General features: G+C 41.5%; 1 protein-coding gene across 2 annotated transcripts; it reads left to right on the top strand.

Annotated features, from left to right (window-relative positions):
- Nucleotides 1-224: 224 nt before the first annotated feature.
- kiaa0232 (KIAA0232 ortholog) lies at nucleotides 225-14,142 on the top strand. Of its 2 annotated transcripts, XM_056368715.1 has the most exons (8): nucleotides 225-449; nucleotides 2,254-2,826; nucleotides 3,276-3,416; nucleotides 5,465-5,534; nucleotides 5,653-5,737; nucleotides 5,887-9,268; nucleotides 9,450-9,558; nucleotides 10,991-14,142. In XM_056368715.1, the coding sequence occupies exons 2-8, from the start codon at nucleotides 2,590-2,592 to the stop codon at nucleotides 11,005-11,007; spliced, it is 4,041 nt and encodes a 1,346-aa protein (XP_056224690.1). In that variant the 5' UTR covers nucleotides 225-449; nucleotides 2,254-2,589; the 3' UTR covers nucleotides 11,008-14,142. The 2 variants fall into 2 exon arrangements, with proteins under 2 accessions (XP_056224690.1, XP_056224691.1); XM_056368716.1 differs by lacking the exons at nucleotides 225-449; nucleotides 2,254-2,826; nucleotides 3,276-3,416 and adding an exon at nucleotides 4,619-4,684.
- The last annotated feature ends 211 nt before the right edge of the window (nucleotides 14,143-14,353 follow it).

Raw genomic sequence — 14,353 nt, 5'->3', positions numbered from 1 at the left:
TGAGTATAATCTACTTAATGTTATTCAGCATTTTAATGTGAGCACAAACGATGAGAGTACTAGTTGTGCTTCTGATGCAATACCCTAGCGGAGGAATCAAACTTACACGAACAGGACGGCGGAAGTTTGCCTTGTTGCCTAGATACGAGCGCGGAGGGTGGCGCATTCAATAGTCCTTCTGTGAATGAAACTGGCTTTTGATAGGCGACATTGTGGCTCTACATAGTATGTGTCATCAAGGAATGACCTTCCTTCTGTTTGAGCCCGAATGTCGCCGGTTTCCTTGACGTTGTTGAAGAAGGACTGAATGTGGAAACAGCGCCATTTCTGTCGGCGTCCATGATACGCGATGCTACCGCAGCGGATTCCAGAGCTCAAGCTCGGAACGGCAGCGGGAGAGAAATAGCCGCTCCCCTTTCGCTGCTTCTCTCTACTTCAGCCCACGGCAGGTAAGTAAACTTGTGAGCTGAATGGGAGTTTTCTTTTCGCACTGTGGTGTTTTTGTCCGCGTTTAGTGTCCCATGTTTAGCCAGCTTACTCTTTCGCTGTATGACGATATGGCGCACATTTTTGAAGGGAAAACGTCTGACAGTCCTCTAGTAGTCTGCCGGGGCAGCCGCTCCTCCTCCCCCTCGGTCACAACAACAAGCGTACGTGAAAGATAACGTTGGTTTGAAATAGAATCAAACATCTTAGCTGTATTGTAATATACTTTGGGCTATTTTGTGTGCTATGCTTCCAACTGAAACTTTAGACTTGGCCTAACGTTAGCGCGTTGCCGTTTGCTACGCTGGCTAACTATTTAATGGGGAACCGTCGGGCTTTAATGTCACCGTATAGAAGCAGCCTCCGTTCACCTGCCCGACACATACCAAACTAACCTTAGTCTTCGTTGGGACGGGGAGACATTTTGATCAAACTAATTAAACTGAAATGTATCCCGTCTCACCTGGATGATGCGTCCTAGGTAATCGTAAACATAATAATAAACTGTCTTGACAGAGGACGGGGAGCTGTCGGCAGCTAACTTGGCTAACTTAGCTCATTAGCTAAAGGTCGGTGGTCCAGCTAACCTTGCTGCTTGACTGCCAAGTGACGCTAGCTAACCGGAGTTAATACCACAAGTCAGTGAAACATTGGTTGACACTTCGGCTGTTACCAAGTCGCCGGTTCTATGACATATTAACATATTAATGACACCAATACTTAATCTCTGACATCGTTTATAGCCCAGCAATGTAGCATTAATGTCAGCAAATCATCAGTATCTGCACGCACGAAGTTACAATACACCAAAAGTAGGTTAATCGTTAGTTAAGTCTGCTTTAACGGCATTATTTTGTTCCTTTCCATGTCGGTTAAATTGCCTTTTAATCATGGATTGTAGAATAAAGTTGGTATGTGGATAATGCAGTCAGGAGCTAGCTGCCGGGGCTAGTATTTATACAAGAAACAGCTGGGTTGTAGACACTGGTCAGCCATATTTAGCTACGATCGATAAAGCTAGCAAACGTTTCAGTTGTTGTCAATCTGCATTTATTTAACTGACACAATGTTATTTTGTGTAGCGGCGCTGACTGCCGACATGGTATGGTTGCATACTGCAAAGCTTCTTATCTTGCCCTTTTGACGTCTCTAACGGGCAACCTATAATATGCCACTGTTGAGTGACTACTGGGCCAGCCAATCAAATCGGTGCAGCCTCCATTTGCTCTTCGCGTCGGTTCTCTAATCCACTGCTGCCATATGAAACACATGAACTTGACAGCAAGCGATTCCCACACAGTTACACTCAGTTGCTTGTCAGTTGTTTTGTCATGGACTCTAATCCGGTACATTTTTAGTTCCATTACTCACAATTGAAACTATACAGCTTTTGTTTTTTGCGATTGTAGTGGAGGTAATGATAAAAATAATGATAATAAGTAAGGTGGTGCTTCCTGTCTTAGAGGTATTACAAAACCTCGCTTTCATTTAGGCATTTCAGAAAGATGTTGTCACTGGTCATGACCACTTCTCCTGTCATTTGTTGAGTTAGATTGCATTTATTAAACATTACACCTATAGAATGGAATAACTTCGGTGTTTGAGATACATCCGCATTAATGTAAGTGAGTCCAGTCTAGTGAGTTTAAACCCTAGCCTGTCTTAGAGCTTGGTACTGTGGAGTCTCAGTTATTATTACTAACCTGTTTATCACTTTAAAGCAGCGTATCTTTATTTTTATTTTAATATTTGTTTGCTCTGTTTCAGGTTGTGCCGATGAAGTGAGAATAGCCCCAAAATGGACCCCTGCAACTGAGACGCAAACACATCTTGTGTTTTGCTCAGCAGCTGAGATCATCAGCAGCATAAGCCATGCCTGACGAGTAAAATCCCCTCTTTTGCTCAAAGCAATAAAAAAAAGAAAAAAAAAACCTACTACATGCCTCCACATGTAGAGCCCCTTCAGTGCATCCTGCTGGAGTGACTGCCCCCTCTTCCAGATAGGTTCTGCCTCATCCTCTCTCCATACCCTTCTCCGCCAACCACCCATAACTACCCATCACAATGCCGCTCCACCTGAGAATGGCCAACACCTGAGGTCCCATGCGTCCAGTGAGCACCGATTCAGACGGTCCTGCTCCTCCTGAAAACCTCTCTTGCCCCTACCCCCTTGTGGGCCCCCTACCTGCCTCAGAGATGTCCCTGCTCCAGTCGCTGGGGCCAGTACAAAGCTGGCTTGGCCAGGAGCTTGAGAAGTGCGGGATTGATGCCATGATTTACACCCGCTATGTCCTCAGCCTTCTCCTGCATGACAGTTATGACTACGACCTGCAGGACCAGGTGCCTTCTTACTACCTTTAAAAAAATATTTCTTGTCAATTCAAACAGCTTATAAAATAATTATTTGTCTTTGTTTGTGCAGTGTATTGTCATCTGAATGGGTAGTGACTTTTATTCAGGAGAGGAAGTTTGTGTTGTGAATATAATGACATTGTTATAGGAAGATATCAATTTACCGCAACAAGTTAACAATGGGGTTTTTCTTTCATGCCATGGCACTTGTACCGTTGACTAATTCCTCCTTTGATTTCTGTCATTTGCCATTGCATTTGCTGATATGCAATCTGCTGTTTGTGTGCAGATTGTTATGGTACATAAGACTGTATAGAAATGTTAATACATGTTTTTAATATGCATATGTAGTATAGTATATAATATGTATAATCTTTATATGCTTTGCCTATTTCCATGTTACTGTTTATCATTGGTTTGTCCTCTGTGACTGACAGGAAAATGACATCTTCTTGGGCTGGGAGAAGGGAGCTGGGAAGAAATGGGGTAAGAGTAAGAAGAAAGGAGGGACTGACCTGAGTCTTGAGGAAATGAAGAAACAAGCTGCTGTGCAATGCCTCCGCTCCGCATCTGATGAAGTAAGTATTGTTCTGCCTGATTGTTGTAATCCTGTGGTTCTAATTGTGTTTGAGGAGTGGTCAAATTATCCTTTATTTTTCTGTGATGTAAAGTAATCACTGTTGGAATCGCTTTCGGTTTGCTGGAATGCAAACCATTTATTACTCATGCTCAAGCAGGAAATGTTTGACCTGCCTCGTTACATCCGCCAAAGAGGTTATGTTTTCACCCATGTCTGTTTGTTGGTTTGTTTGTCAGCAGGATTATGCAAAAACTACTGAACCGATATGCACCAAACTTGGTGGAGGGATGAGGCATGGGTCAGGGAAGAACCTGTCCAATTTTGGTGCTGATGTGGTTAAAGGGACGGAGGGGCGCTTTCCTTAACATTGCGAGGGTGTTTTTCGTCACTTTCGTCAAATTCTCAGACGTATTTATAGTGTTGAGATCTATGACTTTGTACAGTTTGACGCAGGTCCAGATTATATCTAGGATTGTTTGGCCTTGACAGAGTTATGCTCTCTACTTAGTGCCATTCTAATAATTTATGAAACTTTTGAATGAAAAGTGTGAAAAGCATTCTGAATAGAGAAGGCATGAGGGTGTAATTTGTCTAATAATGTCAGGAATCTGTTACTGTAGTACTCCTTGTTGCTTGTTAAAGTGCAGTCATGCAGATATTAATTGCATGAATCACGTGAATAGTCGGTGAATAAAGCCTTGTCAATGTGGGAGGCTAAAGCGTTGAACAAGGGGAGATCTTTATTGTAAATGCAATGTCACTTTATTTGGCTGGGTGGCCACACCTTCAGTTAGTCTTCATCAGAAAGGTTATGTTAAGGTCAGCAGTTCAAAGTTCTTCGTTGACATAAAACAATGCTGTCCTTACTTACAATCCATGACCTTCAGTGGAATGGCATTTGTGTGAAAGTATCTTTTCCTGAAGTATAGATTGTATTTTATGCCTCTTCTGAGTGAAAAAGCTACAGAGATTTGCTGACATTTTTTTTCTGTCCAGCAGTAGTATGGAAGGTGTGCTTTAGTTGGGAGTGACACAAAGCTTGGGGGGAGGGTAGGGGGAATGGTCTGCAAGGCAAGAGGAGGAGTGTTGAGCTCTTCTCTGGGGACTGGACTCTGCGGTCTATTTTTTAACCAGAACACGCTGCACGGGATTGCAGCAGTGAGCAGCAGACTCGGTCGGCTGTCAGCTGACTGGCATTAGCACAATGATGCAAGAGGAAACGCAGGGCAGGAGAAAACCTTGCTTTGCCTTTCATGAGGTGGCATGGTAAGGAATAATATTTTCTGGAAGAGTGAACAGGAAATGAGTGAGCTAAAAAGTGTGGCAGGACTCGGACTGTGGAGCAGCTATGTTGTGATTTGTTTGAGCCATTTATCTGACAGTGCCTGTTTGGTTTAAGCTAGCATTTTAACTTGGTTGTGTTGTTTATTTCAAACCCTTGTTTATTTGTTTTTCATAAATCACATTGCTCAATTTGAGAAGGCAGTAAGCCAAACATGATAAGTAGTAAATGTTCATTGTTTCGGAACATTGTGAGGTAATCACTTATGCTATTGCCTAGCCTTTTATTTTTCTTTTATTCTTTTCTTTTCTTTTTTTTTCTTTTGGAAACCATTTCTGCACTATACCTAAATATAGCACAGTCATCGCCAAGCATGCCAAAGCTCTCACAAGTCAGCTGGTTTGACTTGTGTCAACCCCGTGCCTTTCATTCTTTGTTTTGAGTCACATATGTGGTAAAAGTAGCTGTTGGAAACTCTGCATTCTCACCTAAGGCTCTTGAAATACAATTCTTTGGTGTTTATGTCAGGGCTTGTTTGTTTTTTTTTTTGTCTTCTCTGAACATGATGTTGATTGACTTAATCATCAATCAGTTTTCAGATTTTCAAATTACATTTCATTCCCATTTCTGGGCATATAACCTTCACCAAACATGTTTATATGTCAGTGTGCTAAGACCAATTGTAATTATTTTTCAAGCTCAATTTTACAAATGGAAAAATGTGTGACTCAAAAATCTGTCGTTTGTCGTGTTCTTTTGTGCAGAACTCTGGAATTGAGAGCCTGGTTGAAGAGCTTTGCTCTAAACTTAAGGACATCCAAAACAAACAGAAAGGTTTGGTTTACTCCCTTAACTAACAAATTCAGAACCTTTTTTGATTAAATAAATAAATACATAAAGTTGAGTAATGGCTGTTCTGATATGATGTTGTATTCTTTAATGTCTTTTACAGAGGAAAAACAGATTCAAAAGAAATCTGATGGCTCTCAGTCTCCAGAGCGAGCTGAGTCCCCCTCTTCAAAGGACCAGGTGGAAATGTAAGCTATATCAATGTGGACATGGTGAACCTATGTGTTTTTGTGTTTACAAAAAGTAGCTGCAAAACACACCCACACTTGTTTATTTGAATGATTCTGCTGTGAATGCATTAAAATCTACTTTTCTGTCTTGTCTGTTGTGACTGCAGGTATTATGAAGCCTTTCCTCCTTTGTCAGAGAAACCTGTTTGTCTCCAAGAGATCATGACGGTGTGGAACAAGGCTAAGGCCTGCACATACTCAAGTTCATCATCCTCTGCAGCCCCACAGACGAGCACAGACACCTCTTCCCCAAAAGATTGCAACAGTGAAGGTGAGGCTGCAAAGGAGCGAAACCTCGAGGCATGTGGTACCATCACTACCGTGACCAACGAAAGAGGCCAGCCACGACGAAGCAAGAGGGAGAAAGAAAACCGATACCATGGTGGCGCAGCAGCGGAGGAGAAATCTACCGTCCACTCCAAGAGACAGACCAGACACAGATCTGAGGGCAAACACAGACCCAGATCCTGGTCGTCTGGCTCTAGTGAGGCAGGCTCCAGCTCAAGCGGGAACCAGGGTGACATTAAGTCATCCAGAAGCAAGGCAGTTAGAATAAGGCACAAATCCAGAGAGGCTGCAAAGAATAAGAGAATACGCAACAGTGGGCAGGTGAAGCTACAGGTGAAAGTAATGGACAAAGAAGAGCGAAGACACACAGGAGGGAGCAGTAGCAGCGCTACTGGAGGTGCTGCCAAACAACCACAGCTTTACAAAAAGGGGAAGAGACCGCTCAAGGAGATTCATAAAGATCCAGGCTGGGTGGAAGCAAAAGAGTCCGGAGTTGAGGCCAGAAACAAAAAGGAATATATGGAGGAGCCACTTTGGTACACTGAGCCCATCACAGAGTATTTTGTACCTTTCAGCAGCAGACAAAGCAAGCTGGAAACAAAATATCGAAGCAAGATAGACTCTTCGGATGGCTTCGCCTTGTCAACTGACATCGAGAGGCTGTCGGAGGGAATCCAGGGAATCTGCATTGCCAATGAGAGCTACCAGAGGGCATACCTAGCAGCAGGCTCGTTCGTGGATGGGCACTTTGTGGAAGGGCCTGGTGAAACAGAGGATGAAACTGCTGAACTCACTGGGACCTCAAGCTGCCCTCAGCCAGAGGATAGTAGAGATTTAGATGACAAGCATCTGTCTGAATTCACTCACTTCTATGAAGTTGATATTTATCAATCCATATTGGATACTAGTGCCTCAGACTCGATACAAGAGAGTCGGATCTTAAGCATGATTCGACAAAAAAGCAAAGAGCAAAGAGACGTTGAGGCAGAATGTTGTTTAGTGTTAGATGGCCTTGAGCAGCAAGGGAAAAGTGCAATACGGGCAGACTCACAGGAAGCTTCGGGATCTGTTGGATTCTTAATGGAGGATCTTGAAAACATGGCTCAAGTTTGGGGATGTTATTCACCATCTACTTCAGAAGATATAGATGGAGAAAGCTTCATAGGAGACTCTCCCATTCGGCTTTCCCCCCTCCTTGATAGTGTTTCATTCACCCTGAGCAAGCTATCTGGAAATCTGGAGGAGCCACCTGTCCCTGAGGCCACCAGTGAACCATCTGGTTTGAACTCATCCTGCTTCTCTCTTTTTGAGCTGCAGTATGACAGCCCCACTTTTCCTTTTCCCCGTGACTCACTCACCCACGGTCACGAAAACAACACAGACGTCTGTAGCTGTCTCGACCCACATTCTAATAAACAGTCTCGTTTGCTAATATGGACCAAAAATAGTGCCTTTGACGAAACTGAACACTGTTCTAACCTTTCAACGCGAACTTGCAGTCCGTGGTCACATTCAGAGGAGACGCGTTCAGACAACGAACAAGGAAATGCTCCCACAGAAGATGCTGCTCAAATTGGCAATGAAGAGATTGATTGTATAATCCCTCCTCTCTCTAGTACATATCTAGAGGATGAAATCTTGGATTTTTTGCAAGATGGGACTGGACGAAAGTGTGAGGAGGTCAGTGTTAGCACAGCATCCAATCAGACCTTCACCAAAAAATCTAAATTGGAGTCCATTTGTGGTATAGCATTAGAGGAGGATGAGAGTAAACAGTACAGCACTGGCATGTTTTCGGACAACACAAACCAACAGAGTGATGATTACAGCTCAGGGATAATAAAGGACATTTGGACTGCAATCAGAGATGGCAAATCTGTAATGTCAAGGCAAGGAGCAGAAAAACCAAGCGAGGGGCTGTTCTCAGATGAGTCAGGCAGTTACTGCTGCAGCTGTCCGGAGGTGCAGGCAAAAGGACTTCCAATTCAGGGACCTCAGAAAAAAGCAGTGCAACGGTCAGAGTATCACCTTTGGGAAGGCAAGAAAGAAGAACAGGACTTAGCCAAAAACAAACTCTCCAAGGTAGATGGTGCTGGGGATTACATGACTCCGTCCAAGCCCTGGGACTTGAACTCTGACAAGGAGAGTACATCATTCATCCTAGGAGGGGTGTATGGAGAGTTGAAGACACTAAGCGGTGATAAAAATTGGGCTGTTGTGCCGCCAAGTGACACCCAAGATAGCCTGCTACAGTGTGCTGCCGCAGCTGCATCTGCTTCTAGCTCTGACATGCTCACCATCACTGGCACAGATGTTTTCATGAACACGAGCAGCTGCTTCGCCCCTGGGCACAGGCCCCTGTGGAGGCCTCTTGTGTCCTTTGGGCAGAGTGACCAGGCCATTAAAGGAGGTGGAGATGGATTGAATAAGGGATTTTCTTTCATCTTCCATGAAGATTTGCTTGGATCTTACGGAGGCTTGCATAGTGAGGAGCAAGGTTTAGAATACCCGTTCGCATCCTTCAACCTAAACAATCCCTTCTCTCAAGTCCTCCATGTTGAGTGTTCTTTTGAGCCTGAGGACATGGCTTCTTTCAGTCCAGGTTTCAAGCCCAAATCTATTCTTTGCTCGGACTCAGAGAATGAAACCTTCCACCCACGAATATATGGCATCAACCGGACGCAGTATAGGGCCATTCGCATTTCCCCCAGGACTCATTTCCGACCAATTTCAGCTTCAGAGTTGTCTCCTGGAGGAGTAAGTGATTCAGAGGCTGAGACTGACAAAGAGGAGATGAGTTTTCCCGTCCTGGCGCCAGTGGACGTCTTTGATGATCCTCAGGCAGACCTCAAACCTCTGGAGGAGGATGCAGAATGTGAGGGCCCTTATTATGGGAAGTCAGAACTGGAATCTGGTAAATTTTTACCCAGATTAAAGAAGTCTGGCATGGAGAAGAGTGCCCAGACTTCTCTGGATTCACAGGAGGGCTCCAGTGCCCTCCTGCCAATCGCTGAGCAAGAGATTTGCTTAGACTGCAAAACGGCAGCAGCTGCATCAACTGCAGGTGGACAGACGGACGTCTCAGTCGCCAAGATTCAAAAAGAGGAATCTTCAGGAGAGAAACAGTCCTGTTTATGTGCACCAGCAGGTCAGATCCCTAAGTATGGGATTGCTTATGACTTTGTTGGAGATGTGCCAGAGGTGAGGGTTTCTTTGAAATTATTTCCTAAGATTATCAGTGTGTTGTCATCAGTAACAAAAATATAGACCTAACCATACAGTATTTCATAATCTGACATCAGCTGTTGTCAGGTTCCACCTGTGATGTCTCAGGCAGCTGTTTACCGAAACACACTAACCACTTCTCATTTGTCTCGTTTAGTTCCCTCTGTTAAATATAAGTGGACAGGGAGGAACTGGCAACCAGCAAGATGAGTGCTGGTGGCAGAACACACTCTATTCACCCCTTTTCCCTGGCTCTCAGTGTACAGGTAAATGTGTTAAGAAAAAGCCTTTAAATTATTAAATTAAGCAATTTAAAATTTTTACCATTTCATTCACATCACATCAAACCACTGACAGTTCATGCTTTTGTCATTATTTTTATTTCAAATTAAGAGACTATTAGTATCACACTCACATTTGTATTAGGGGTAAAAGTAATTAGTTAACATACAACTTACTAAACACAATTAATTGTACATATATGGTCCAACACAGAGTATGAGCTGAAAACTGTAGTTTGGAAGTGAGTCATCTTGCACCAGATGAACTCTGTTGAAGTCTGCACACAATATTTTTACTATTTGTGTTGGACAAAGAAAGTCTTAACTTGTTTTAACTTGTTACTTTACTGCTAGTTACCTACTTAAGCTCTAAAGTGCTGCTGTTGATTGGAAACTGTATGTCCAAATCTTGCCACAGATCCACACTGACACTCTGCTCTCCATAGATATTAAATAGTCTTACAGTGCCATATTACCAGAATAAATGTAATCTAAAGGACTACTTGTAATAATGAAAGTATTTAATCACAGCTACAAGGCAATACTGTAACCTGAACTCATCAACAGTTGAAATTACCAACACATAATACAGCAATAACAGCAATTGTCTAAATATAAAGTCCTTAAACCGAAAGCACAACAGGGTGCTTGTTTAGGGCACAGAAAGCAAGGAAGCAAGGAAGGAAGTGAACATTTTTTTTTTCGTTTCCTCTGTTGGACCCAGAACATATCCAACCATGCAACAATATTTATGTGCTTTCTCATTTTCCTTGACTCTCGCTTAGCTGGCCACTGGAATACAGCAGCACCTTGTGGGATCTGGGTGTAGTCACACTCAAACAGTACAACAGGTGTATTAAGTGAACAGTGTAAATCTGTAACATAAGCTCAGAAAGAGTAGATCAGTGTGAAGTGACCCAAAATAAAATACATTTTATTGATTGTAAACCTTGATTTAAGAATGAATGGTCAGTCTTTGAGAGAGTGAATTCCTACTATGTTATATTGCGGTACATTAACAGTTTACAGATGAAGAAACTAGAAGAAACTGATGGATCGGCCAAATATTAAGCTCAGCTGCTGTCAAAATATTTAAGCCATCTAAACAGTACTGCCATTTTTGGTAACAGCTTCCAAAATCCCCTGAGTGAACATGGTAAAGACATTTGCTGTGGCAATCAAGCTGAAATTCCTAATTAGGTCACAGAAACTGAAGGGTCACAGTAAGGCAGCTCACAAACGATGAAACTCTAAAAATGCTCACAAACTGACACTAAGTGGTTGGTACTTTTTAGACCCTGTTCACTTTGAAAATTCAACAGATGCAGGAGGTAAAGGAAGCAACAGTGCAGTGATATTTAGCATGGATATTTCTATACGCAGCATTCTAACTTTTTTCTCTGTCTTCCCTCTCCAGGGAGCAGCAACATTTGAATACTCCAGTTTTGCAGAGGACGCTCGTCTTCGAGAGGAAACTTCCTCTCCTTTTGTGACTGGACCTCTACCAGCAAAGATTCAGGGTCATCTCAGAGCTGGAAAACCTAATGTAGGCTAATTTTCTGAGACACCCCTCCAAAACCCCGCACATAACCCTGCTGGTTTTCATTTACTAACTTAAATCCATGTGTAATCAACAATCAGATCAACAAAAAGTGAGTGAAAAATAGGAAAACTCAAAAAAACATATTCTGTCTTTGAGTGATGCCATGTGCGGACATGCATTTTAGGCATTTTAGAATTTGTTTCAGTTGATTCTTCTGTACACTGATCCTCATTCAAGTCTCACAGTTAGGTAGTAGGGACAATCTTTTGTTCTATCCTTGTCAGTTTTGTTCCCACCATTTTGCTTTTGAACTAGGTTACTGGTAGTTGGTGGTGTCTGAATGGTTGTGCATGTATGTTTGTCCAGCCAGTCTCACTCCTCTTTTTCTAGTTAAACCTAATGTTGTGTGAAACAACTGCTATCACATACTCTACTTTCCATCTTGTGTTCAGAAAGACATTATAACAGATGTTGAGATTTTTGAGTTGTGTAAGAATTTGAGAGTTTAATTTAAATAGTTTGTTTGGAAGACTTTCTGAATGTGAAGTAGAGAATGTGTGCAGCTTTCTTCTAAATATCCATGAATTCCCCATGTGTGAAAAGTTATCATAAATGAGTCTGATCTTTGAATGGTGATAGTCTTTCAAAAGCTAGCAGTAGACATAGTATGGTTTGTGAGGCTAAAATAAAAAATCCTTTAAAAATAACAATAAAAAAAGAAAAAAACAGGAAATCAAAAGGAGTTTTGTTGGCAAAAATACTAATAATCTACTTGAAATGCAATGCTGTAAAAGAATTGGGGAAAAAAACGAAAAAAAGTTTGTGTTCTGGGGTCAAGACCCATCATGAAAAGACATGACTACAGCCATTTCTGCAGACACCTGTGTTGCAATTGAATGAAACTTTTTTAAATTTTTTTTTGTAATTTCTATGGTACAGACTATTGGTGCTATAAGTATGTTCAAAAATCTTTTGGAGTTGCAGTTCCATTTTATGGCTGTGATAAGTAGATGGCAAAGCCTAGTTTTGTTTGTAGTCCAGACAGTCAGACTCCATGAATATATTTTTGCGAAAAATTGTGAAAAGAAGAAAAAAGTTTTGCCTGATTCTTTGCTTAATGTGGCTTGGTTTTTATTTTAAGGTAACCTCTTAGTTGTCAGGCCTGTAACAGCTGAAGCAGAAATACTTGCAGGTATTTAAATCTCACGTTTTTTTACACATCGTTTCAGTTCATTGTCTCCCAGCAGAAAGGACAAAATCAGCATTGAGTGATGTTAACTGTCCATGCTGCAACTAAACAAAATCTATAACAAAACAAGTGGCGGGGCAATGGTCAAACCAAAAAACATGGTTATAATTAAACTAAGGTACAAATGCTTTTTTTTTTTTTCCATGTGAGGTGTGTTTTTATTTTTTGGTTTACAATATATCTTGTTGAAATATTGAGTAATGTCTCACTGTGTGTGTCAGCATAGAACTTGTGAAGGCACTGGTTCAGAGTGAGTGTACTAGAACTTTATCTCAGAGAAATGTGAATATATGCAGACATATATTCACAAAAATATAAATGCATTAGTGCCCCACCAATTCGACACACCCTGAACAAAGTAGCTACGAAACCTTTGAGATGTTGTTTGCTGACCCTTCTCGTGACCTGTGCTTTGAAAATTACATTTAGTTAAAAGCGTCTGCAGATATATTTCCCTCTGATTTAACACTATTTTTTCAAACAGGTTTTGAGGACAGTAGCAGGGTGACTTATTTGTCACATCATACCTTGAAACTGAAGCACAGATAACTAAAATCATCCTTCCATTAACGGGTAATTAAAAATATGTTATCAGAGTGAGCAGACTTGCTTTAAAGCAGTGTTGCAGGCGAAAGTGTCTCTATCGCGGGCATGGCTTTGGAAATGGCTTCCTCATTTGAAAATGCAAAGATTGTAAAGGCCCAAGATTTGTTCAATCCAATGCCACTTCAATTGAAAAAAGGACTCCCAAGTAGCTGAATGAAAGGTACTCAACTTCAGGGTCTTGTCACCTTTCTTTGACAGTCATCAGACACTCAGGAATTTTTTAATATAAGCATACTGCATAATCTACACTCAGACCCGTGACAGTGCATTGATGCATTAATGTAAAACCTTTCTTTGATTGTAGAGCAGTAATTATTGACAGGAGTTCTCTCCAAGCAAACCACAGAGGTGACTGTCATTAATTTAGAGCTATAGTTTTAGGGGGGGAAAAAAAAAGAACTAAGCCATTGTAGATTGCATAAGCAATGCGGAGGGGAATTCAAAAGCCCTGAGTCCTATGCAATACCTTGGCGCATGTTAACATTCAACAGTATATGGAGAAAAGTCATTCAGTTAATTTTGCATGTTGATTACTTTTGAGTGAGGGACACCTGAGAAAAAATAAACCATGGAATGTCTCTGAAAATGCAGCATGCAGACATCACTCTCCATCTTTTTATGTTGGGTTGAACAAAATATTTTGGTTTAAAAAATAAAAAAAAATGCGAGTGAGGTGATATCAATGATTGAAAGAGTGTGTGTGTGTGTGTGTGTGTGTGTGTGTGTGTGAGAGAGAGAGAGAATCTGTCAATGAATGTGTGCAAGAAGCTAACTTACATGAGAGTTGAAAGGAATGCATCACACCTTTCTCCATTTAATTCTTCCATTTTGATAGGCCGTGTTAAAAAAAAAAAAAATAAAAACAAAATAAATAAAAACAAAAAACACTTATGAGAAAATGCATTCAGTGGGGGTATATGCATTTGGAGCGACATTGACAGGGTGGCTGATTTTCAGATGCATATCTAGCACTGAAAACTGAAAACGAGTTTTCCTCGTCTTTTCATTCCCACCCAGATGATGCTCCTTCACCCTCACCCTTCCTCTATGTTCCTAAATCCCATCTGTCCAGAGTAGCTGTGTTGTTCTAATTTCATGTACACCCTGAGTAAATTATTTTGTTTCATTGTGGATTTTCTTAACATCTAATAAAGGAATAAACCAAACCTCAGCCGATGAACTCCTCTGTCTTCTTTGTTTCTCTTTTGTTTTTGGTTTTTTTTTAGTGCACATGCAAAGGCGGTGACTGCTCAGACAGGAAGAACAGCTTTACTTATTAGCTACACAACCTCATGGTAACACTAGAGGGCAGGGTGAGGATGCTGTAGCAGAGACTGCTTCTTCATAACTTACAACACATATCGGTCTTTAGCCGTTTTCTT

This window comes from Seriola aureovittata, chromosome 23, assembly GCF_021018895.1.
Source record: "Seriola aureovittata isolate HTS-2021-v1 ecotype China chromosome 23, ASM2101889v1, whole genome shotgun sequence".
Taxonomy (NCBI): Eukaryota; Metazoa; Chordata; class Actinopteri; order Carangiformes; family Carangidae; genus Seriola; species Seriola aureovittata.
This window is presented reverse-complemented; position numbering and strand designations above follow the sequence as displayed.